This window comes from Mya arenaria, chromosome 15, assembly GCF_026914265.1.
Source record: "Mya arenaria isolate MELC-2E11 chromosome 15, ASM2691426v1".
Classification (NCBI taxonomy): domain Eukaryota; kingdom Metazoa; phylum Mollusca; class Bivalvia; order Myida; family Myidae; genus Mya; species Mya arenaria.
The window spans coordinates 48,881,446-48,907,092 of record NC_069136.1 but is presented as its reverse complement, the minus strand read 5'-3'; the positions used below and the strand labels follow the sequence as shown (position 1 = coordinate 48,907,092).

Sequence of the window (25,647 nt, the reverse complement as noted above, 5' to 3'; positions counted from 1 at the left end):
GTCTTTTTTATAATCCCTAGTATATCATGCTAAATGCGACTGGTTTTTGTTGGTTAACGTTACCAATTATCTTATTATATTAAAGTGACACTCTTATTCAAACTGAACACATACACATGTATAACAAACATATATTTTGACTGATAAGCCTTAAACTACTTACTAAATAATGCATATATGGAAAATATTTTCTGCTGATAACAAGATTGTAACCTTAAATTTAATAGCGGAAAACGCTAAAATATTAAATGATTGGTGAATGCTGAAATATTTACTGTGCTCTACTATAGTCTCATAATGTAGAAATACCGTGTTTTATGCTCATTTCATTCAAATTAAACTCGGTATCATTCATAATAACCATTTTTTTCTGACTTTTATGAAACCATTTTGGAATTTTAAAACAATATTATCAATTGTGGTAAATCTTATTTGGGAGTAAGAGTGGCTCTTTAACAATATCAGTATGAAATGTCAGCAATGTGTTGCACAGACATTACTTATATACTTAAGTTAATACATGTATTTTCATATTGTTCAAATTAAATCATTTTTGGCTTTTGAATAAAGAAAAACTTGAATACAGCACGTGATTGACCACGTAATCACCTATACACCAGCAAATTTGCGATTAACTACTGTTATAAACTGTTTTTGTTATGTTTCGTAATGCACATGCTACATACACGTGCACATGTAAATTTGGATGATCAGTTTGTCGGCAGTTGTGAAAAGTGTAGTGTTCACATTCAAATGATCTGGATATAACATATCGAGAACAATCATGGGACGTCGCCAAAGCTTATCGTCAGATGACAGAAATATCGCTTCAGGATTAATTGAAGCTAAGTTAAGTGCAGCTGACTTCGTATTTCGTTTTGATGTTCATGAACGGACTGTTTTTCGTCTGCAAGTACGTTTTCAAGTCAGTCAGTCAGGGAGATCGCGTAAACCGACGCAACGCAAAGATATACGTGGTATATTGTGAGATCATCTCGGCGTCATAGTTTTATGGTCACCAAAAGCTTTTTAATCGACTTAGAACTACCAGAGGAAGCAGCATTTCGGTTTTCATGGCCCGTAATCGTCTGAAGGCCGAGCGACTTTGTGCGCGTCGTCCTTACGTCGGCATTCCGTTGACTGTGCGTCATATTGCAGCACGTCTAAAATGGGCACGCCAAGATGTTGGCTAGACTAGAAGGCATTACAACCGGATCGTCTTCACAGATAAATCGAAGTTTAATCTACAAGTGGCAGATGGCAGGCTGCATGTATGGAGACGTAAGGGTGAACGGCTGCACCTTGTTTACGTCATCCAACGTTACAGGTACGCTGGTTGTATGATAATGAGTGTGATTTCTCACGGTAGGAAAACATAACTTAAAACATTACGTGGTAATCTAAATGCTGTTCGCTATTGTGATGAAATCACTGTTCCCGTCATCGTACCGTACATAGCCAACCGTCATGCTGACGTTTTACAGCAGGATAACGCTGCCACACTGCACGTTGCACACAAAAAGTTTCGGCGGCACATAACATTGGTTATTTTGATTGGCCTGCAAAATCACATGATTTCTCATCGCTCGAGCATAAGTGGGACTACCTAGGACGTAAAGTTCGCACCTGAAACGACATCAACATCGTGGTGGACATTGAGCGGGCTTTGCAAGAAAAATGGACGAGAGCATCACTTCATGTTATAACAACACTAACACTATGATACGTCGGTGTATAGCTGCAATTGAGACAAAGGGTGACCATACGAGCTATTGACTTTGGCAGAATCTTTCATTCAGATAAGAAGTGTAAAATACGGGAGTTAGTATTCTCTGTTTATATTGTTAACAAATGTTAGATATTAAATAAACAATGTTGTAGGTCTATTGGTTCAACTTTATATTTTTATTTCCCAAAACTATTGTACAATGTATAAGTACTAACTCAACTTCTTCTTCCGAGCATATATGCAAGATTAATCATCTTACTTATACTCATTTTCGTTAATTTCTAGTTGATAAGAATGTTAGGTGCCGGTTAAAAGAGTTGTTCAGTGTATACAGATCGTGGACCAAACTTTCAATGCATTTAAGGGTCTGTTTCACGTATTGGCACCAAAAAAAGTTTTTTTCTGTAACGAATCTCAGGACAATTATCTAATAGAATGTGTTACGCTTTGATATCATAATTGTAAAAAAAAGTACCAAAATGTTAAAAAAAAATATGTGTCGGAGACCGGGTTCGAACCTGTGTCGCCAAAATTGCAGTCCAGCGTCGTACTGACTGAGCTACGAAGGCCTACTCTAATCGGGTGACATAATTAAGCTATACATCAACCTCGGTAATATCACGTGATAACACCGACTAGCCAATCACGCATAAGGAATTAATTCTACCTGGTAGATATACCCAGTAATCTTTTTTAAAGGAAAATACGAAATAACTGCTAAACTTAAATAAATTGTAAACTATGTGGTACTTCAGTTAGTAAGTTTCAATGCATTGTACACATCGATGCCAAGTTTATGTTAGTTTTCGATAATTTTCTTCTTTTTTTCGCTATTTTATCATACGTGAAACAGCCCCTTTAAAACAATGGGTCGCGTTAAACACTCAGTTCTGTAGATCCAAGGTCAAGGACAACTACATCTGTCTATTATTACAATGTGGCGTATGCAACTAATTGCTGTGTCCGTTCTGCATCTTCAGCAGTACTTTTCTCCCACCTCAGATAAGCAGATCCAATAATTTAACCATGCTAGAAATTCTTATCTTGCCCACGGGCGAAGATAAAATACCCGTATGGAACTCCTTTTTTATGGTCATCACATTGTCATTACCTCTATTGTTGAAGACTGTCGTCTGTAGCAGCAAGGAAACCTTGTCTTGTGGCAATATTTAGCATGCCAATTAATTATTTCTCGCTTCAAATGTCACCATAAAACAATTTCCACACACCTTTCAAGAAATAATGCTTCACTCACCTAAGAACTATTTAAAGACCGATTTGACTATAAACATTTTAATCTGAATCACTGCGCGCATGTCCATGACAACCACGAATTATCACATATCCGTACGCACTTATTTTTACTATGCACAAAAGAGTCCCAGTAAAAAATACATTTTTACTTAATTTTGTTTAACTGAGGTGGAAGAAAAGGCATCTACCATAGCCGCTCGTGTAAGATAGGTTCATCCCAACTCTCGCGCAGGTTGTTTTGCGGAAACTCGGTAAACCTTATTTCCGCAAAACACCCTACGCTCGGGTCGGAATGAACCTTTCTTACACTCTCGGCCATGGAAGATACTTATAATCCTTATATAATGCAACTAGGAACCAATGTTGGAAATTGAAGCAGAAACTTAAACTCAAAAACAGCAATTTTCACGACGCTACTCTCTCAATGAATTATAAGAAACGTTCTTAATTATTTTATTTTCTAAAGAGAAGTCAATTTCGAGTGTTTTTCAATTTATTTTGAATTTCAAACTATAAACAAAACGACACAATATTATGTGAACAAAATATAGATATTAAACATAATTTTGTAAATGCAAACTAGTAAATGCTGGGGTCAAACGCGGGCGGGAGAAGGACGGTATCGATGACGTGGATGACGCCATTTGTGACGGCGAGGTCGGCTTCTTCTACTGTAGCGTCATTAACCATCACCTTGCCTGGAAAGGAATATCATGATTACACTTGAATAGTTCGGTATTTTAAGCAAATTCATAATAATAAAGGTAAAAAAGAGTATGAGAGTAAAGTAATTCAGATTTGAAATTTACAATTAACCAGGTACCAGTTGTCATTCTATAAATTGTTAACAGATTTCAGCACATGGTGTGGCTATATACAGTTTGGGTACAACAAGTTAATAAAATCATAATGATTTCATCCAGTTTGATCGCAATTTGAATCTACATTCACAACAATGAAGACACATAGTTGTTGATATGGTTTAAGCAATAGAACCACCAGGAATGAGCTCCGTATATTGGTAAACTCTGCGTATTGTTAGGTAGATATCACTTACCTCCATCAATTTTAATGTTGACAGCCTTTCCCTCGACCGTTTTGGGCATCATCCCATTGGACAGACTGGCGCTCCAGTACGTGCCACTGACAACGTGGTATGTCAAAACGTCAGTGAGTGCCGTTACGTTAGCCAACAGTTTGTTCAATACGTCAGCTGGTATCTTGGCAAAAGCGGCGTTTGTTGGAGCAAAGAGTGTGAAGGGGCCTCCAGCCAGTGTGCTTACTAGGTTTGCTGCCTTCACAGCTGTAAATACGTACAAACGAACCTATTGAAAGGTAGTGTACAAATACAAAAATACTATGTTTAGTTCCAGATTTATGTTCGTGTTACCTTTTTCCACGGTCAAATCATTAATTATCCATACATCATATTTTACAGCAAGTATATGTACCACTAAACACTTTGCGAATTAAAGAGTTACAAAAAATATTTTATCAGACTTTGAGACCCGTAGTTTAAACTGCTAGTTATGCATAACAAAAGATTAACAATGAACGACAGTCTGATTTGGAATGTGGAAAAATACACCAGCGGGTTATCTGACCTATGTAAGAATGAAACTGTTGCACATGTTACAAGTATCCAAGTGATCCGTTGCATGTCAATATCGGAGAAAAAAGAATAGAACCAAAATAATACACCAGAATCATATTAGACTTAACATAGCCCCACCCAAATCCTTCTATCCTCCATTTATACCACAGTTCGATTCTAACGGAGGCATGTCCATAGTTGCGCACCTATAATTTTGCACTTCTGACGCCAAATCCAGGCCCTGTATTCACATACGTTCTGAGTAAGAGCTTGTAACTCAGACTCAAAAAAGCTAAATTTTAATTCTGTAGTAAAATTGTCATTACAGGAGACATTATGGTCGAAGGTGGTGTATCTGTTACAAATACTCTATCCCACAATCAGGCACACACCTTTGGCCGAAATTAGTTACATACAATGTAAAAGACATTTTGAAACAAGAATTCAAGTTTTCTGAGCCCGAATGTCAAACTCAGACTGAAGAAGTTAGTAAATACAGCCCCTGGATCCGCTCCTGATACAATATATTATATCCAAACAACTCACTTCTCAAAAGAAATATCAGACTCGTTATCCCCTTTCTACTCACCTGTAAGAAGGGTAGAGAAGCGAGCACTTTGTTTGGTGACCTCCGTGGGGATGTCTTCGAACGGAATTGGGAACATGACACGGTCGACGACGTGGATCACTCCGTTAGAGGCGTTCTGGTTAGGCAACACAACTGGGCTCCCATCGGCAGTGATCAGCTGAATTAGTTTAACATATGTAAATATATGCATGTCATTTATTGCAAATGAAGGCTAAAGTAGACCACGGTAAATCTTTTAGCATTCACCAATCATTTAATATTTTTGCGCTTTCCGCTATTAAATAAATGGTTACAATCTTGTTATCAGTAATTAATATTTTCCATGAAAGCATTTTCAGTAGGTAATTGAAGATATATCAGTCCTATTGTTTTTTATTATACATGTGTCTTTATTGATTTTGAATAACAGTATCACTTTAAAACGGCAAAAATAAAACACGAATGACCAAAGGTACAGAATTAACTTGGCAACCAATAAAAAAGCACCACCTGTCCGTTGTTATAGATGTTAAAGCGGATATCCAATGCCTTCCCATTCATCGTCAACAGGCTAGGCGCGGTCAGTTCGTTGCTGAGCTGGGAGGAGTAGACATTGCCTGAGACCACGTGATACTTGAGAACATCCGCCAACAGCTTCTTGTCACGCATGAGACGCTCCAGGATATTCTTAGGGAGTTTGGAGAATGCAGCGTTGGTTGGTCCGAATACCGTGAAAGGGCCTGGATAAGTGGAAGACGATTTAACATTAAACCACTAGCGCATCCATTACGGGGGGGGGGAGCGTCCATGTTTTCGACCAAAATGCACCATATCGGACAAAAAATCGTTAATTATTTTATGGGGGATTACCCCAAAGCCCCTTTCCAACACATTAAACAAAATATATTTCAGTTCTGAGGGAGGCTCGCAAGTCAAAATTTTACGCCCCTTAGGTACGCCCCCTTTAACGTCGGATTCTGGATCCGCCCCTGTAAACTGGTTCATGTGAGCTAACATTGCAATAAATTTCGCATTGTTCCAACTCATATGTCAATTCAAATTTTGATACATACTTCACAAATATAGTTAAGTTATTGAGGGGAAATAGTATGGCATGCATTAGCGATTCCTTTAACTGCAATTTTTTATGCATTAGATAAAAACAACTTCTAATACCTGCACCGGAAAGCGTCCCTGCAAGTCCTGCATCTGTAACTAGTTTTACCAACTCTGTGGCACCGAGTCTTGTCGCAAGTTCCGGTATCGTCTCCCCGTACACACATGCTGCAAGGCCGACTAGAATCAACCGCGCTATCATTTTGTGTATGTTAGTTTAAGATGGGATATCCGTGAACTTCAAAACCTACTTGGCACACTGGTTTCATAGTAAAGTGACCAGCGTTTTATACCATATCGTTGTGCTGGCAACACGTTTGTGCACATGTGAATTTGGAGAATCATTGGTACTCACGCGGCACAGGTATTTATTAACATTGGCATAACGTTATGACCTCTTCGAAAAATTATATAATTACTGAAGTGCATGGAGCTATCTTTGTATGTAGCATTCCTTAAAGGGACACGTTCACGTGCTTTATGTTTGCATCGAGTTTATTTAAAACTTTGATGAAACTAAGCCATTTTACATATTTTACACTAAACAGCAAATAGCAGATTATTGTGTTAAGAGTCTTTTGTAAATCCAAGGTAAAAAAAAATAAAACAGTCTAAAATAACGTTTCAAACACTTTTCTGCAAAATATAGCATTTTCTGTGACATTTTAAACACCTTTTTAACAAATACGATCTGGTTTTTAACGGTATACAGTGTTTAATCACTGAAACAAGCATTTACTCACATTTAACACTCAATTATTATTGTTCAATTTCTGCACATAAAACGCGTGAGCGAGTCTCTTTAAGTTCGCAGACATAACCTATCTAGGACATGAAGATAACAATACTGTTGAACCGACCGATGTCAAGACAGCACTGGAATGTGGGTTCAAGGCTGTTCACGTGTATTCATATAAGTGCGAGTGATCTTCGGCTTAAGTTCATATCAGTGTGGGACTTTTTAAAGGAAATGGCTCATTTGTTTATGTAGGCAACATTGTTTTCCAATTTGAGTTGTTTGACTGTCTTATACGAATAAATACCAACTTTCAACTGACAGATACCATTTTGGGTTATGAATTCAAGTCTAAAGTCAAAAGGTTTACTAACGCTTTTCGGCAAAATGGAACATTTCCTGACGCATTCTTGAATAATTGTCTGACCCTCTGTAACATGGACGAGTCCCTTTAATATTTGTTTACATTACATGTACGTACGTACCGTTTCTTTAAAGGGCTGAAGCGTACTTTATCTTAGCCTTGGAGAAAGGATTGGAAATTAATCTAGAACGTGCTTATATAAGCAATTTTGTTGTTGTGATCACTGGTAATAATAACTAGATCCTTAACAAATCGATATGTACCTCGATGACTTTGCTACGTTTGCCACGTCAAATATTACTTAACATGGCATGATTTGAGTCAACTGTTTGGCTTATCAGAATTAAGGCCACCGTCCTTATATACATAACACCCATTCGGTACCAAAAATACATGAAACGTTTTGTAACGGTTACGTTTCGGAAGCATAATTTGTCTATTCGAGAAATGTTGGTATTATAGTTTATATCCGTGCCATTATTTTATATCGAAATTGATTTTCGTAAATTAGAAAAGGAACATTCATTAATAACAAGTCAAATTCGGATTAAGTGACCTGATGAAAATTAACATAAAAGGAAATGATAATAAAAGCATGTATAAAATATGGATAGATACACAAACAAACCTGAATTTATTCTTGATTTTTATGAAAATAAATAGAAATAAGTCTTGTTACAAATCAGGAGTTTAGGTAATGAGGGTATTAATTAAAATAATTCAAGTTACACTCTTATCTAAAATCAATACATACATGTGTATAACAAACATCTATTTTGATTGATAAACTTTAAACAACTTACTAAATAATGCATTTATAGAAAATATTAATTACTGATAAGACGATTGTAACCATGTATTTAATAGCTGAAAACGCACAAATATTAAATGACTTGTGTGTCCTTAAAGATTAACTGTGATCAACTACTAAATCATAAGGTAGAAATAATTTGTTTTCTGCACCTTTTATTCAAATTAAACGCGGTATCCTTCATAAGAACCATTGTTTACGATATGTATATATCTTTTTCAGTAAATTAAAACAATTGAATAAATTGTGGTACATCTTATTTGGGAGTAAGATTGTATCTTTAAACGTTAGGCATATACAACATATCATAACATTTCAGTAGAAAACAATCCTTCGATACAGAACATACATCAATTTCTTTTTTGTAATTGGTTTCGGATACAATTGAAAGGCTTGTAATATAATACTGAGACAAAAAGCGATTAAAAAACTTTTTTCGTGTTTGAGCATTTCTTGCAATTAACATGCAGTTAATCTGTTTATTAATAACACAAATAGCTAGGTATGTAAACGGATGCATGCGTACAATGATTATTTTTGTTTTAAATGGATAATATTTTATGCTTAAAAGCATTAGAATCTACCACTTCGAATTATCGAATAATTGTATAAGCATTGTCAAGTTTATACCTGGTATGATAAACTAGAAGTATATAAGGCACTATTACACATGATGCAAACGAAGCTAACAACATATATTAAAGTATGTAACGTTAGTCAATGTTTGATTACATGTTAGCGATACAATAATACTGTCAGTCTGGCGTCAATTATTTTACCCGACATTTGTTTAGTATTTAAACAAGGGATTGGTATATTCTATACAATGCTGTCTCTCTCTTGAACTTGATGACTTATTGCTATATTTCGGATCATCACTGATAGCAGCAACAGGTCTTTGCATATACATGACGTCATCCTTATCACGTGGTACATGACGTAATTCTTGCAGCTCTTCCCGATGTCGCAATTGTTTCTGTGAAGTTCTGTTTCTGTCGCATGCATCATTAGACGCTCTGTTGAGTTTGCTATATTTTCGTTTGTGCTGTTTTGAATTAATTTCATCAGGAAGTTCTACTGGTTCCTTCTCGATAACTTTATTTTTTCCGTCGAAACATCTAGAACAAATAATAATGAACAATTTGAAAGATATGCACCGTTTAAGGACATGCCTACTTTTGATTCAGAACAAGTCAAACTGAGCTTAATCTAGGTAACAGTGAGGTACAAGTATACATCATAATTTCAGTTGTTTTTGTTTGCACGTGTCGTTCGGTCCGTCGGTCGGTAGACAAAATCTTGTCCGATTGATAACTTGAGTAATCAGCTCTACAACTAGCCCTTGGTACGGAGGTTGGTCATGACCAGCAAATGAACCCCTATTGACTTTGAAGTCAGTAGGTTAAAGGTCACAGACGAGGTGACCTTGACACAAGCAACTTGCCCAATTGATTTCTTGAATACGATTAGGTATATGGTCCCCAGATTTGGTAGGGAGGTTGGTCATGTCCTTCAAATGACCCTTATTTATTTTGATTTTGGTCATGGTCTATAGATTCATATTGTACACCCCTATCAACAGCTGAAAGGTCAAGTTCACCAGAATGACCACAGTCGTGGACATCTTTCAAAACATATTTCTTATATTACAATGATTAATAAAAAATGCTTGAAAGTTGCAAAGAAAATGGCCATGTTATAATTATTATAAATCTATTGGTTACCACGTTAATTGGCCTGTTAGCAGCTTTCTATTAAATTTGCACAGCCCAAATGAATAACTCTATATTATGCATTTAACTAATGGAAGACGCAAACATTTTTTACTGGATACTATAACCCATCAACTCCTATAACATCATTTATAATCCGTCAATAACAATACCCACAAATCTACTACTCGGAAGGGATGTGGGTCGTAACCTTAAATTTCATAGACATTCAATGCGAAATGACTAACTGCCTGCCATTAGGAGGGCAAAAATGTTTTTTAACTAACAGCTCAGGGGCGGTATTCATATCTAAAGTCATTTCTTAACTTAAGTCACTTTCCTAATTGTAATATCTCTTTAGTCATAAAAAAATAAAAAATAAGATTAGAATTACATTATTTCTATTGACCTTATTGAAAAAACAACAACATATTTTAATGTTAAAAACACTTATACATTTATTTTCATTTGATTTTGAAAATTTTAAGAAATTTACCTAAGTTAGGATATGCCTTAAGAACATTTATGAATACTGCCCCTGGTCTTTGTAGGTATTTGTCCGTTTAAAATCGAATTATAGTATTCTTACCCGCACAAAATACAGATGCTCACTACCATACCACAAAGAGCAATTAAAAGACCAAGCCCAATACCGGACAATGCAATCTTGTATTTGTCCATCAAACCTAAAACCTTCTGGAAAAAAGAAAACATTATTTATAAGTTAACATTTTATTTATTTTATTTACATTTCAAACGTTTAAAGAAACGAAGTTTTAAATCAGATGTTAAATGTGATATTTGTGTAAGAGGTATCATTTTCACAAACATAACAGGTGGTAAAAATAAACTTTACATTTTAGGAGTCATTCAACCCTAGCTACCACGTGCATACATTTAAAACAAATAAAAAGTGACGTAAATTATCGAGGAAGATGATTAGTCATTTAAATTGAATTTGAATGCAACAAAATGTGATAAAAAGCGAACCTCCCAAGAAGAAGCTGTGTTCTTTGTTCCGACGTCTGTATCCTTACGCAGCACTTCTGTTAACGGTAAAGTAGCAAATAGTCTCTCTAGTTCATCTTTAGACAAGGGCTTATCATCACACACGATGCCGACTCTCAAACTTCTGTAAGTAACGCGAAGGACTTGATAAATCATCACAACAAGTCATTCATTAATTTCTTATTTTATTTAAACTAATCTTTATTGTGTAAGATTTTCATTTATTTACTTTCAAAAAGAGTAAATACAACACAATTCAACATCGTTTCAGCAACATCCTGTCGACCTCTCCCTAGAACAACTACTAACACCTTCTCAACAACATCTTTCGACTTGCCTGCAAAACACCTACTAAAATCTTTTCATTATATGATGAATGAATGAATGAATGAATGAATGAATGAATGAATGAATGAATGAATGAATGAATGAATGAATGAATGAATGAATGAATGGATGGATGGATGGATGGATGGATGGATGGACGGACGGACGGACGGACGGACGGACGGACGGACGGATGGATGAATGAATAAAAAATAAATAAATAAATAAATAAATAAATAAATAAATAAATAAATAAATAAATAAATAAATAAATTAATTAATTAATTAATTAATTAATTAATTAATTAAATAAATAAATAAATAAGAAAGAAAGAAAGAAAGAAAGAAAGAAAGAAAGAAAGAAAGAAAGAAAGAAAGAAAGAAAGAAAGAAAGAAATAAAGAAATACAAGAATTACTATTTATATCTTTTCAACAACATAGACGTCCTCCCAAACAACTTTTAACATCGTTGCAATAACATCCTTAAATCTCCTCCCTAAAACAACCATTAACATATTTTCAACAATAAATAATGTCTTCTTTCAACCCAAATTATCTCATTACAGATTAAAGACTTTTCAGCCAAATCAAAGAAACTTTTGCTATTTTTTAAGGACATGAAAACCATGACATACCCAGAATCTTCAGTGCGTTCAAGAGCCATCTGAACTGAACCACACTGCAAACCATTTGTCTTGTTCAATAAAAGTGGGTATGATGTTCTGATTTCTTCAATTTGTTCTTCCAGCAATGTGTTCTCAGATGAAACTGGATCAATGAAAAAATAAACAAAAAAACTTATCGTGAGAATGATATTTTTTTCGAGTTAAATAATGTCAATGAAAGTACCGACCCGTTATTTAACAACTATTCTATCAAGCTGAGCAAACCGTCTTACATTGTTTAGAATACAACATATGCACGTTTACTACGAGTTTTTTTTCTACATTGTGAAACATACTACTACATCAATATGTTTTTTTCGATGTTTACATTAACGTGGAATTATTCTGACCCAATTAAATAAAAATACAGTCGAACCTCGTTGGCTCGAACTCCCAGGGACCGGCGAAAATACCTCGATCCTCGAAAAACTCGAGCCAAGCGGAAATGTTTACATTAAATTTAAAGAGATCGGTCGATTACATCTAGTACGAGCCAACAAGGAATACGAACCAAGCGAGTTCGAGCCAACGGGGTTAGACTGTAAGTGTATGCTAAATAAAGCAAGTGGAAGGAACTGAAATGGTAAACATTCGCTTCAGAATTCTCATTCTCTCTACCGGTCAAAGTATGTTACATTACTACTTTATATTTTGCCATTTTATAATATTTACACCTCAACTTCCATTCCTTAAATGAACGTCATTTCCGCAATTGCGTTCATCAATCGATGAACGCTACATCTTCGGATATGTTCGGATCGCAATTCATTGCATAACAATATACATGAAAAATATTTATCTTGTTATTGTTTGTATTGTGTCAGAAGGTCCCGTAAAATATAAATCAACATTTTAGAAAGTGTTAGTTTTTTAAATTTTAAATGTGAAGTTGCCATAACTGTTTGAATTTTACGTTTAAAAGTGATTTCAAGTGGTTGATCTTTTCCCGCGATATTGTGACGTCATTAAAAAATGCTTCCGGGTCGTTCTATTTACAGAATGGGGTAGGAATGGGTTAATGTGGCTACCAATAATGAACGAAATATAGTAATAGGCGGGGATTTCAACACAGTACTTAATCCTTCTATCGACAAGAAAAATGGAAGGACAGATACAAATAGAAAATGTCAATCAACATTAAATAAAATGATTTTAAACTGTAATTTGATTGATATTTGGCGCGAAAATAATCCAGACTTGCGCCAGTACACTTGGCATTCAAATACTAGGCCTATTATTTACTCTCGTCTAGACTATTTCATTATTTCCGAATATCTTCGTAATACAATACCTTAATGTGGCATCAAGTCAGGATATAAAACAGACCATTCGACTGTAGTACTCACCCTTAACGCACTAGAGCAAAAGAGAGGACCAGGTTACTTTAAGATAAACAATAATATCATCAATCACACAGAGTACCAAAACCAAATAAAAACTGCAATTATGGAAACCGTACAAATTAACTATAACCCCAATACTCTTTGGGAATTAATCAAAGGAACCATTAGAAACATTTCTATTAAATACTCCACTTACATTAAAAAAGAAAAAGAAAAAAAAAGAAAATGAACTTATTGAAAAAATTCAAAAAATTCAAGAAAACGCACGCTCAAATAACAATTACAGTGATGATGAAGAAATAATGTTGCTTCATCAGGAATAAGATATTATTACAACAGAAAAAAATAATGGCATGATACTGAGGTCAAAAGCACAATATGTAGAACACAGTGAAACAAATAGTAATTTTTTTGCAAATCTTGAAAAACGTCACTATGAACCAAAAACGATTACAAAACTTAAAGCAAACCAAACCATATTAACTGATATAAAAGATATTTTAACCGAACAACGACACTTTTATGAAAAGTTATACAAAAAAACAGACGCAAAGCAATAGTGAAATAAACGTTTTTGATGCTCCTCTAAAATCATTAAACAATGAAGAAAAACTAAAATGTGAAGGTTTGTTAACTGAATCCGAATGCACAGATGCATTAAAAGATATTAATTTAAACAGAAGTCCTGGTTCAGATGGGCTAACAGTCGAATTTTATTATGTATTTTGGGATGTATTAAAAATGCATTTCGTAAAATCTATAAACTTTTCCTTCGAAACTCAATCACTTACTGAACTGCAAAAACAAGGCCTTATTTCTCTAATACCTAAGCCAGGCAAAGATCTTGAATTACTTTCAAATTGGCGTCCAATAAGTCTTCTCAATATAGACTATAAAAATGCAACAAAAGCAATTGCAAATAGAATAAAAAAAATGCAATTATATCACCCAATCAAACCGGTTTTATCAAAGGGAGATACATTGGTGAAAACATAAGACTTATGCAAGAAGAAATTGAACATTTGAACAACACAAACAAACCAGGACTTCTGATATTTGTGGATTTTGAGAAGGCTTGCTTTTGACAGCATTGATAACGAATTCATAATAAGATGTCTTAAAAATTCAATTTTGGAAATGAACTTATTAACTGGGTAAAATTATTTTATAATGATATCAGAGGAATTATTCTTAATAATGGTCATCTGTCAGAAAGTTTTGAAACAGAACGCGGAGTACGACAAGAATGTCCATTGTCTTCTTTTTTGTTTCTAATGTGTATCGAAATACTGTCAAATTACATTGATTATTGCCCAGAAATTGAAGGGATTACAGTTAAAAACACTCAAATAAAACAAACTCTTTTTGCAGACGATGCTACATTCTTCAACAATGGAAATGAATCGTCATACAAGAAGTTAATACATTCAATTTACGAGTTTGGTATGCCGTCAGGCTTAAAACTTAACTATTCCAAAACAGTAGTACTTCAAGGCCGAATTTTAAAAGGAAAGAAAATAAAACTCAGTGATAGAAGTCGTTTTACATGGTCAGCAAAAACTCTAGGAATCACATTTACAAACAATAATTTTTAAAATATTTTTAACCAATAATATTATACCTAAAATACAAGAATTCAAAAAATGTCTAAAACAGTGGCAACACAGAAAGTTAACCCTGCTTGGAAAGGTCTCTGTATTTTAAACATTCGCTCTTCCAAAATTAGTTTTCCCTTTCACTGTGCTACCAAATCCACCGGATCAAATGATAGACGATATCACAAAATGTATGTTTACCTTTATTTGGGATAATAAACCTGATAAAATCAAACGAGAACAAATATATTGCTCCAGGGAAAACGGTGTACTTAACCTTCCAAATGTTAGATACTTCTTACATGCTATTAAAGCAAGCTGTAAAAAAGACTCATTGATAAAAATAATCTAGGTAAATGGAAAATATTTGTTAACAAGGTATTAGAAAAGAACGGTGGGAGTTTTATACTTGATTGTAAACTTGAAGAAAATCAAATTAAAGGCATATGTGGCCATAACGTATTCACTCATAATATTCTGTACTCGTGGAATATACTTAAGAGGAAACAAACAAATATTGATCTGGAACAATTCATCTATAAAATGCAATAATAAAATCTTATATTATAATGAATGGCATAACAAGGGAATAATATACCTCGAACACATTTTCGACTTTAGGGAAAAGAAATTCTACTCATTTGATAACATGCAATTTCTTTACCAAATTCCTAATGGTGATTTTTTTAAATATTTACAACTGACTAATAATATACCACAATATATGAAGAATGATCTGAAATCTTCGAGTATAACAATTCCAGTAGAATATACGTCGATGCTTGATGAAATAAAATCTAAAAAAAACATATCAAAATTTCTCTATAGTACACAGATTATAAACAGCAATATAGAATTAAAGCACAAACAAAAATGGGAAAATCTTTTTCATAAAGAATTAAATTGGAAGGAAATCTACATAATGCCTTACATAGCTACAATTGATACATGTATACAAGCATTTCAGTTTAAAATAATTAATAGAATCATACCTACAAACATATATTTGTTCAAATGCAAAATATCCAACTCGAGCCAATGTGACTTGTGCTGAAGCAATGAAGAAACAATTAGCCACATGTTTTGGGAATGCACCATAATACAAGATCTTTGGAAAAAACTAAAGACCTATCTCCAGACTAAGAGTATACTTGTTGAACTTAATCTATTAACAGTTTTATTTGGAGTAAACACATCTACACGTAGTAAATATAGCAGCACAAAATTTATGATTCTATTGATGAAATATTTCATTTTCTGTTCAAAATACCGACAAGCAATACCAAACTTTCGTAACTTTGAAAGGTACTTGCAAATACGTATACATATCGAACACGAAATAGCCGTCATGAAAAATAAATTAGATATTCATTTACATAAGTGGAATTTCTTATCATGAAAAATAAAACAAACAACAACAACCAAACATGAAATACCAGTATGTCTCTCAGAAACCCCCTTTTTACCCCCCTCCCCCTTTTTTATATAAACAAAAACATTAAAATTTTAGCTCAGCAATTCAATATATAACATGGCAAGGTGTGACAAGAAATAAGCTTATTTAACATAGATGAAACATTAAGTCATATGATATTTGAAAATATCCTGTGTATCTGATGAACCGTGTTTTGTATTGATATTGCTGTTGTATAGATATTAATAAAAAAAAGAAATGGGTTACTGAAAGTTTTTTTTAAATGAAATTAAGTTTTTTTTAACAATTCTTGAATGAAATAATGAACTATTGGTGTAAATATAAGTAATGAATTGCGGGCTTGATGTCAGTGTCGGGGATATGAACGCAATTGGGCTGCTCATAGTACTCGTGGAGTCCTTCGGACTCCACACACTTTGACCAGCCCAATTGCGTTCATACCCCGATAATGACATCAAGCCCGCAATTCATTCCTTAAATGTTCATCCAGATCATCGCAGAATCAAATCAACCCTACAAGAATTTGAAAGCATAATTATAATGATATTTAATTTTTTCCCACTTAATGAGTTACCTTCTAGTAAAAATAAATGTAACCGAACCTCTACTTTACCCGATCTACTTTTTGCAATCATGAACAAAGATACACCATCATTGAGAAGACGCATGCATACTTGTCTTCCAATCAATTCAGACACATATATGTCATGTTTTGAACAGTGTGCATATATCTGTGTTTTATTGAGCTGAATATGTATGTGTTAGCTAAGAATAAAGATACTGGCTCAAATTTCTCGAAACGTATTCAGTCCCTTAATACAGGTTTAAGCTAAGCCTTTTTCTAAAAATTGTGTAATATTTTCGTTTTAAAGACTTTCCAGACTATAAATAGAAATCATCTGGGTGACGACATTTCATTTATAAAAATGTATTTTTAAGTATGGATTTGGGCTTATTAAAATTACATGCTTTAGCCTAAGTTAAAGAAGTTTCGAGAAATAAGATACGGCCGTTTTATAATAGTCTTATAGTGGCGTCACCTTCATTTAAGAACTCAATATCAGTTTCTATTTCTATATGCAGATACCGATTTACTGCACTAGGGTGACGGGAGGTCCTGCTAAAAAAATTATAAAGAAGACAAACAAGACAAGTTAAACATATTTAATTCTCTGTAAAAGGAATAACTGCATTTTTCTTTAGAAAATGCATTTGTTTTATATTTAATTTACCTAAAATCGAAAAAGAAATTACAAACAAAGTTTTTTTGTTGAGCCATGTTGCATAAAGCAACGCATTTCTTATGATCTTGTGTGTACGTGTGTCAGTTTGGGAGACTGAAAAAAGGTGTTAAAAATATATTTCGTGTGAGTGTGGTGTCGTTTTATATACACCACGACACTGTTGTAGTTGTAGTTATTATGATGATGAAATTTAATTATATTGTGAAAACAGTTTCGCCTTTCCCTGTTTTTTAACGAATGAAATATATTATTTTCATGTTTATATAGCCCGCAAACACAATTTTGTTTTGGCCAAAATCCGTCAATCTTACATTTAGGGAAATGAATGAGGCATTACCGTACTCCAGGCACCAGAAGCTTCCAGGGGTGTTGCTACACACGCGAGAATCATTGCAAGGCAAGGCCAAACATTCGTCTGTGTCTTTCTCACATCTATCACCTTCCCAACCAAGATGGCATAAACATTTCATCTCTTCTTCGGAAAATCTTCGATCAAGTATTTCGCCATGAAGACATACATTACCATTGCATTGCTTTTCAGTACAAAGGGGTCCTATAGACTTTTCAACTATCCGGTTTACAATAATTTCACAATGCCTCCCTGTATATCCCGGATCACATGCGCATGTGTACCCATTTATCCCATCGTGACATAGACTAAAATATGAGCAAGGATGGTGCGCACATTCATTTATATTATGATTGCAATTTCTACCGTCAAATCCGGATGGGCACAAACACGTGTAATTATTCACAAGATTGATGCATGTGCCGTTGTACATACAGGGTGAAGATTGGCACACATCTACTTCTTTCTCACAATGCTCTCCGTAATAACCTGGTATACAAATGCAACTATAACTGAACATATCATCTAAACATGAACCATTATTGTGACAAGGTTTAAATTCGCATTCGTTCGTGTCGTTTTCACAGTTGAGTCCTGAATATCCCGGGATACATGTGCACGTGTAATTATTCATTCCGTCGACACAAGTACCGTTATGTTCACAAGGGTTAGATTCGCATTCGTCTGTGTTGTTTTCACAGTTGAGTCCTGAATATCCCGGGATACATGTGCACGTGTAATTATTCATTCCGTCGATACAAGTACCGTTATGTTCACAAGGATTAGATTCGCATTCGTTCGTGTCGTTTTCACAGTTGAGTCCTGAATATCCCGGTATACATGTGCACGTGTAATTATTCATTCCGTCGATACAAGTACCGTTATGTTCACAAGGGTTAGATTCGCATTCGTCTGTGTTGTTTTCACAGTTGAGTCCTGAATATCCCGGGGTACATGTGCACGTGTAATTATTCATTCCGTCGATACAAGTACCGTTATGTTCACAAGGGTTAGATTCGCATTCGTCTGTGTCTTTTTCACAGTTGAGTCCTGAATATCCCGGGGTACATGTGCACGTGTAATTATTCATTCCGTCGTTACAAGTACCGTTATGTTCACAAGGATTAGATTCGCATTCGTCTGTGTTGTTTTCACAGTTGAGTCCTGAATATCCTGGGATACATGTGCACGTGTAATTATTCATTCCGTCGATACAAGTACCGTTATGTTCAGAAGGGTTATCTTTTTTAATGAAAAATACGAAATAACTGCTAAACCTAAATTAATTGTAAACTATGTGGTACTTCAGTTAGTAAGTTTCAATGCATTGTACACATCGATGCCAATTTATGTTAGTTTTCGACAATTTTCTTTTTTTTTTCGCTATTTTATCATACGTGAAACAGCCCCTTTAAAACAATGGGTCGCGTTAAACACTCAGTTCTGTTGATCCAAGGTCAAGGACAACTACATTTGTCTATTATTACAATGTGGTGTATGCAACTAATTGCTGTGTCCGTTCTGCATCTTCAGCAGTACTATTCTCCCACCTCAGATAAGTAGATCCAATAATTTAACCATGCTAGAAATTCTTATCTTGCCCACGTGTGAAGATAAAATACCCGTATGGAACTCCTTTTTAATGGTCATCACATTGTCATTACCTCCCTTGTTGAAGACTGTCGTCTGTAGCAGCAAGGAAACCTTGTCTTGTGGCAATATTTAGCATGCCAATTAATTATTTCTCGCTTCAAATGTCACCATAAAACAATTTCCACACACCTTTCAAGAAATAATGCTTCACTCACCTAAGAACTATTTAAAGACCGATTTGACTATAAACATTTCAATCTGAATCACTGCGCGCATGTCCATGACAACCACGAATTATCACATATCCGTATGCACTTATTTTTACTACGCACAAAAGAGTTCCAGTAAAATTACATTTTTACTTAATTTTGTTTAACTGAGGTGGGAGAAAAGGCATCTACCATAGCCGCTCGTGTAAGATAGGTGCATCCCAACTCTCGCGCAGGTCGTTTTCCGGAAACTCGGTAAACCTTATTTCCGCAAAACACCCTACGCTCGGGTCGGAATGAACCTATCTTACACTCTCGGCCATGGAAGATACTTATAATCCTTATATAATGCAACTAGGAACCAATGTTGGAAATTGAAGCAGAAACTTAAACTCAAAAACAGCAATTTTCACGACGCTACTCTCTCTCAATGAATTATAACAAACGTTCCTTATTATTTTATTTTCTAAAGAGAAGTCAATTTCGAGTGTTTTTCAATTTATTTTGAATTTTAAACTATAAACAAAACGACACAATATTATATAAACAAAATATAGTCATTAATCATAATTTTGTAAATGCAAACTAGTAAATGCTGGGGTCAAACGCGGGCGGGAGAAGGACGGTATCGATGACGTGGATGACGCCATTTGTGACGGCGAGGTCGGCTTCTTCTACTGTAGCGTCATTCACCATCACCTTGCCTGGAAAGGAATATCATGAGTACACTTGAATAGTTCGGTATTTTAAGCAAATTTATAATAATAAAGGTAAAAAATGTATGAGAGTAAAGTAATTCAGATTTGAAATATACAATTAACCAGGTACCAGTTGTCATTCTATAAATTGTTAACAGATTTCAGCACATGGTGTGGCTATATACAGTTTGGGTACAACAAGTTAATAAAATCATAATGATTTCATCCAGTTTGATCGCAATTTGAATCTACATTCACAACAATGAAGACACATAGTTGTTGATATGGTTTAAGCAATAGAACCACCAGGAATGAGCTCCGTATATTGGTAAACTCTGCGTATTGTTCTTAGGTTGATATCACTTACCTCCATCAATTTTAATGTTGACAGCCTTTCCTTCGACCGTTTTGGGCATCATCCCATTGGACAGACTGGCGCTCCAGTACGTGCCACTGACAACGTGGTATGTCAAAACGTCAGTGAGTGCCGTTACGTTAGCCAACAGTTTGTTCAATACGTCAGCTGGTATCTTGGCAAAAGCGGCGTTTGTTGGAGCAAAGAGTGTGAAGGGGCCTCCAGCCAGTGTGCTTACTAGGTTTGCTGCCTTAACAGCTGTAAATACGTACAAACGAACCTATTGAAAGGTAGTGTACAAATACAAAAATACTATGTTTAGTTCCAGATTTATGTTCGTGTTACCTTTTTCCACGGTCAAATCATTAATTATCCATACATCATATTTTACAGCAAGTATATGTACCACTAAACACTTTGCGAATTAAAGAGTTACAAAAAATATTTTATCAGACTTTGAGACCCGTAGTTTAAACTGCTAGTTATGCATAACAAAAGATTAACAATGAACGACAGTCTGATTTTTTTAAAGTGTGGAAAAATACACCAGCGGGTTATCTGACCTATGTAAGAATGAAACTGTTGCACATGTTACAAGTATCCAAGTGATCCGTTGCATGTCAATATCGGAGAAAAAAGAATAGAACCAGAATAATACACCAGAATCATATTAGACTTAACATAGCCCCACCCAAATCCTTCTATCCTCCATTTATACCACAGTTCGATTCTAACGGAGGCATGTCCATAGTTGCGCACCTATAATTTTGCACTTCTGACGCCAAATCCAGGCCCTGTATTCACATACGTTCTGAGTAAGAGCTTGTTACTCAGACTCAAAAAAGCTAAATTTTAATTATGTAGTAAAATTGTCATTACAGGAGACAATATGGTCAAAGGTGGTGTATCTGTTACAAATACTCTATCCCACAATCAGGCACACACCTTTGGCCGAAATTAGTTACATACAATGTAACAGACATTTTGAAACAAGAATTCAAGTTTTCTGAGCCCGAGTGTCAAACTCAGACTGAAGAAGTTAGTAAATACAGCCCCTGGATCCGCTCCTGATACAATATATTATATCCAAACAACTCACTTCTCAAAAGAAATATCAGACTCATTATACCCTTTCTACTCACCTGTAAGAAGGGTAGAGAAGCGAGCACTTTGTTTGGTGACCTCCGTGGGGATGTCTTCGAACGGAATTGGGAACATGACACGGTCGACGACGTGGATCACTCCGTTAGAGGCGTTCTGGTTAGGCAACACAACTGGGCTCCCATCGGCAGTGATCAGCTGAATTAGTTTAACATATGTAAATATATGCATGTCATTTATTGCAAATGAAGGCTAAAGTAGACCACGGTAAATCTTTTAGCATTCACCAATCATTTAATATTTTTGCGCTTTCCGCTATTAAATACATGGTTACAATCTTGTTATCAGTAATTAATATTTTCCATGAAAGCATTTTCAGTAGGTAATTGAAGATATATCAGTCCTATTGTTTTTTATTATACATGTGTCTGTATTGATTTTGAATAACAGTATCACTTTAAAACGGCAAAAATAAAACACGAATGACCAAAGGTACAGAATTAACTTGGCAACCAATAAAAAAGCACCACCTGTCCGTTGTTATAGATGTTAAAGCGGATATCCAATGCCTTCCCATTCATCGTCAACAGGCTAGGCGCGGTCAGTTCGTTGCTGAGCTGGGAGGAGTAGACATTGCCTGAGACCACGTGATACTTGAGAACATCCGCCAACAGCTTCTTGTCACGCATGAGACGCTCCAGGATGTTCTTAGGGAGTTTGGAGAACGCAGCGTTGGTTGGTCCGAATACCGTGAAAGGGCCTGGATAAGTGGAAGACGATTTAACATTAAACCACTAGCGCATCCATTACGGGGGGGGGGAGCGTCCATGTTTTCGACCAAAATGCACCATATCGGACAAAAAATCGTTAATTATTTTATGGGGGATTACCCCAAAGCCCCTTTCCAACACATTAAACAAAATATATTTCAGTTCTGAGGGAGGCTCGCAAGTCAAAATTTTACGCCCCTTAGGTACGCCCCCTTTAACGTCGGATTCTGGATCCGCCCCTGTAAACTGGTTCATGTGAGCTAACATTGCAATAAATTTCGCATTGTTCCAACTCATATGTCAATTCAAATTTTGATACATACTTCACAAATATAGTTAAGTTATTGAGTGGAAATAGTATGGCATGCATTAGCGATTCCTTTAAATGCAATTTTGTATGCATTAGATAAAAACAACTTCTAATACCTGCACCGGAAAGCGTCCCTGCAAGTCCTGCATCTGTAACTAGTTTTACCAACTCTGTGGCACCGAGTCTTGTCGCAAGTTCCGGTATCGTCTCCCCGTACACACATGCTGCAAGGCCGACTAGAATCAACCGCGCTATCATTTTGTGTATGTTAGTTTAAGATGGGATATCCGTGAACTTCAAAACCTACTTGGCACACTGGTTTCATAGTAAAGTGACCAGCGTTTTATACCATATCGTTGTGCTGGCAACACGTTTGTGCACATGTGAATTTGGAGAATCATTGGTACTCACGCGGCACAGGTATTTATTAACATTGGCATAACGTTATGACCTCTTCGAAAAATTATATAATTACTGAAGTGCATGGAGCTATCTTTGTATGTAGCATTCCTTAAAGGGACACGTTCACGTGCTTTATGTTTGCATCGAGTTTTTTTTAAAACTTTGATGAAACTAAGCCATTTTACATATTTTACACTAAACAGCAAATAGCAGATTATTGTGTTAAGAGTCTTTTGTAAATCCAAGGTAAAAAAAAATAAAACAGTCTAAAATAGCGTTTCAAACACTTTTCTGCAAAATATAGCATTTTCTGTGACATTTTAAACACCTTTTTAACAAATACGATCTGGTTTTTAACGGTATACAGTGTTTAATCACTGAAACAAGCATTTACTCACATTTAACACTCAATTATTATTGTTCAATTTCTGCACATAAAACGCGTGAGCGAGTCTCTTTAAGTTCGCAGACATAACCTATCTAGGACATGAAGATAACAATACTGTTGAACCGACCGATGTCAAGACAGCACTGGAATGTGGGTTCAAGGCTGTTCACGTGTATTCATATAAGTGCGAGTGATCTTCGGCTTAAGTTCATATCAGTGTGGGACTTTTTAAAGGAAATGGCTCATTTGTTTATGTAGGCAACATTGTTTTCCAATTTGAGTTGTTTGACTGTCTTATACGAATAAATACCAACTTTCAACTGACAGATACCATTTTGGGTTATGAATTCAAGTCTAAAGTCAAAAGCTTTACTAACGCTTTTCGGCAAAATGGAACATTTCCTGACGCATTCTTGAATAATTGTCTGACCCTCTGTAACATGGACGAGTCCCTTTAATATTTGTTTACATTACATGTACGTACGTACCGTTTCTTTAAAGGGCTGAAGCGTACTTTATCTTAGCCTTGGAGAAAGGATTGGAAATTAATCTAGAACGTGCTTATATAAGCAATTTTGTTGTTGTGATCACTGGTAATAATAACTAGATCCTTAACAAATCGATATGTACCTCGATGACTTTGCTACGTTTGCCACGTCAAATATTACTTAACATGGCATGATTTGAGTCAACTGTTTGGCTTATCAGAATTAAGGCCACCGTCCTTATATACATAACACCCATTCGGTACAAAAAAATACATGAAACGTTTTGTAACGGTTACGTTTCGGAAGCATAATATATCTATTAGATAAATGTTGGTATTATAGTTTATATCCGTGCCATTATTTTATATCGAAATTGATTTTCGTAAATTAGAAAAGGAACATTCATTAATAACAAGTCAAATTCGGATTAAGTGACCTGATGAAAATTAACATAAAAGGAAATGATAATAAAAGCATGTATAAAATATGGTTAAATACACAAACAAACCTGAATTTATTCTTGATTTTTTATGAAAATAAATGGAAATAAGTCTTGTTACAAATCAGGGGTTTATGCCATGAGTATATTAAATAAAATAATTCAAGTTACACTCTTATCTAAAATCAATACATACATGTGTATAACAAACATCTATTTTGATTGATAAACTTTAAACAACTTACTAAATAATGCATTTATAGAAAATATTAATTACTGATAAGACGATTGTAACCATGTATTTAATAGCTGAAAACGCACAAATATTAAATGACTTGTGTGTCCTTAAAGATTAACTGTGATCAACTACTAAATCATAAGGTAGAAATAATTTGTTTTCTGCACCTTTTATTCAAATTAAACGCGGTATCCTTCATAAGAACCATTGTTTACGATATGTATATATCTTTTTCAGTAAATTAAAACAATTGAATCAATTGTGGTACATCTTATTTGGGAGTAAGATTGTATCTTTAAACGTTAGGCATATACAACATATCATAACATTTCAGTAGAAAACAATCCTTCGATACAGAACAGACATCAATTTCTTTTTTGTAATTGGTTTCGGATACAATTGAAAGGCTTGTAATATAATACTGAGACAAAAAGCGATTAAAAAACTTTTTTCGTGTTTGAGCATTTCTTGCAATTAACATGCAGTTAATCTGTTTATTAATAACACAAATAGCTAGGTATGTAAACGGATGCATGCGTACAATGATTATTTTTGTTTTAAATGGATAATATTTTATGCTTAAAAGCATTAGAATCTACCACTTCGAATTATCGAATAATTGTATAAGCATTGTCAAGTTTATACCTGGTATGATAAACTAGAAGTATATAAGGCACTATTACACATGATGCAAACGAAGCTAACAACATATATTAAAGTATGTAACGTTAGTCAATGTTTGATTACATGTTAGCGATACAATACTACTGTCAGTCTGGCGTCAATTATTTTACCCGACATTTGT

General features: G+C 34.8%; 3 protein-coding genes across 3 annotated transcripts; all 3 read right to left on the bottom strand.

Annotated features, from left to right (window-relative positions):
- Positions 1-3,511: 3,511 nt before the first annotated feature.
- LOC128219755 (transforming growth factor-beta-induced protein ig-h3-like) lies at positions 3,512-6,598 on the bottom strand. The gene is made up of 5 exons (XM_052927714.1): positions 6,322-6,598; positions 5,656-5,885; positions 5,167-5,323; positions 4,041-4,286; positions 3,512-3,681 (listed from the first exon to the last, which is right to left on the bottom strand). The coding sequence occupies exons 1-5, from the start codon at positions 6,461-6,463 to the stop codon at positions 3,563-3,565; spliced, it is 894 nt and encodes a 297-aa protein (XP_052783674.1). The 5' UTR covers positions 6,464-6,598; the 3' UTR covers positions 3,512-3,562.
- Positions 6,599-10,823: 4,225 nt separating this feature from the next.
- Positions 10,824-19,055, bottom strand: LOC128219445 (fibropellin-3-like). The gene is made up of 4 exons (XM_052927255.1): positions 18,503-19,055; positions 18,287-18,340; positions 11,856-11,988; positions 10,824-11,016 (listed from the first exon to the last, which is right to left on the bottom strand). Exons 1-4 carry the CDS (start codon positions 19,053-19,055, stop codon positions 10,824-10,826), a joined length of 933 nt encoding a protein of 310 aa, XP_052783215.1.
- A 1,183-nt stretch (positions 19,056-20,238) lies between these two features.
- Positions 20,239-23,280, bottom strand: LOC128219756 (transforming growth factor-beta-induced protein ig-h3-like). The gene is made up of 5 exons (XM_052927715.1): positions 23,004-23,280; positions 22,338-22,567; positions 21,849-22,005; positions 20,719-20,964; positions 20,239-20,357 (listed from the first exon to the last, which is right to left on the bottom strand). Exons 1-5 carry the CDS (start codon positions 23,143-23,145, stop codon positions 20,239-20,241), a joined length of 894 nt encoding a protein of 297 aa, XP_052783675.1. The 5' UTR covers positions 23,146-23,280.
- Positions 23,281-25,647: the final 2,367 nt, after the last annotated feature.

Excerpts from the sequence above, each read along its gene's own strand:
- LOC128219755 (XM_052927714.1), bottom strand. The coding sequence starts at position 6,463 with ATGATAGCGCGGTTGATTCTAGTCGGCCTTGCAGCATGTGTGTACGGG. Across the intron at positions 5,886-6,321 it reads AGGGACGCTTTCCGGTGCAG|GCCCTTTCACGGTATTCGGA; the intron begins GTATTAGAAGTT and ends CCACTTATCCAG. Across the intron at positions 4,287-5,166 it reads CTTCTCTACCCTTCTTACAG|CTGTGAAGGCAGCAAACCTA; the intron begins GTGAGTAGAAAG and ends ACGTATTTACAG.
- LOC128219445 (XM_052927255.1), bottom strand. The coding sequence starts at position 19,055 with ATGAATAATTACACGTGCACATGTATCCCAGGATATTCAGGACTCAAC. Across the intron at positions 18,341-18,502 it reads TAACCCTTGTGAACATAACG|GTTATTACGGAGAGCATTGT; the intron begins GTACTTGTGTCG and ends TTTGTATACCAG. Across the intron at positions 11,989-18,286 it reads TGTGTGCCAATCTTCACCCT|TTTCATCTGAGAACACATTG; the intron begins GTATGTACAACG and ends TCATTGATCCAG.
- LOC128219756 (XM_052927715.1), bottom strand. The coding sequence starts at position 23,145 with ATGATAGCGCGGTTGATTCTAGTCGGCCTTGCAGCATGTGTGTACGGG. Across the intron at positions 22,568-23,003 it reads AGGGACGCTTTCCGGTGCAG|GCCCTTTCACGGTATTCGGA; the intron begins GTATTAGAAGTT and ends CCACTTATCCAG. Across the intron at positions 22,006-22,337 it reads ACATCTATAACAACGGACAG|CTGATCACTGCCGATGGGAG; the intron begins GTGGTGCTTTTT and ends AAACTAATTCAG.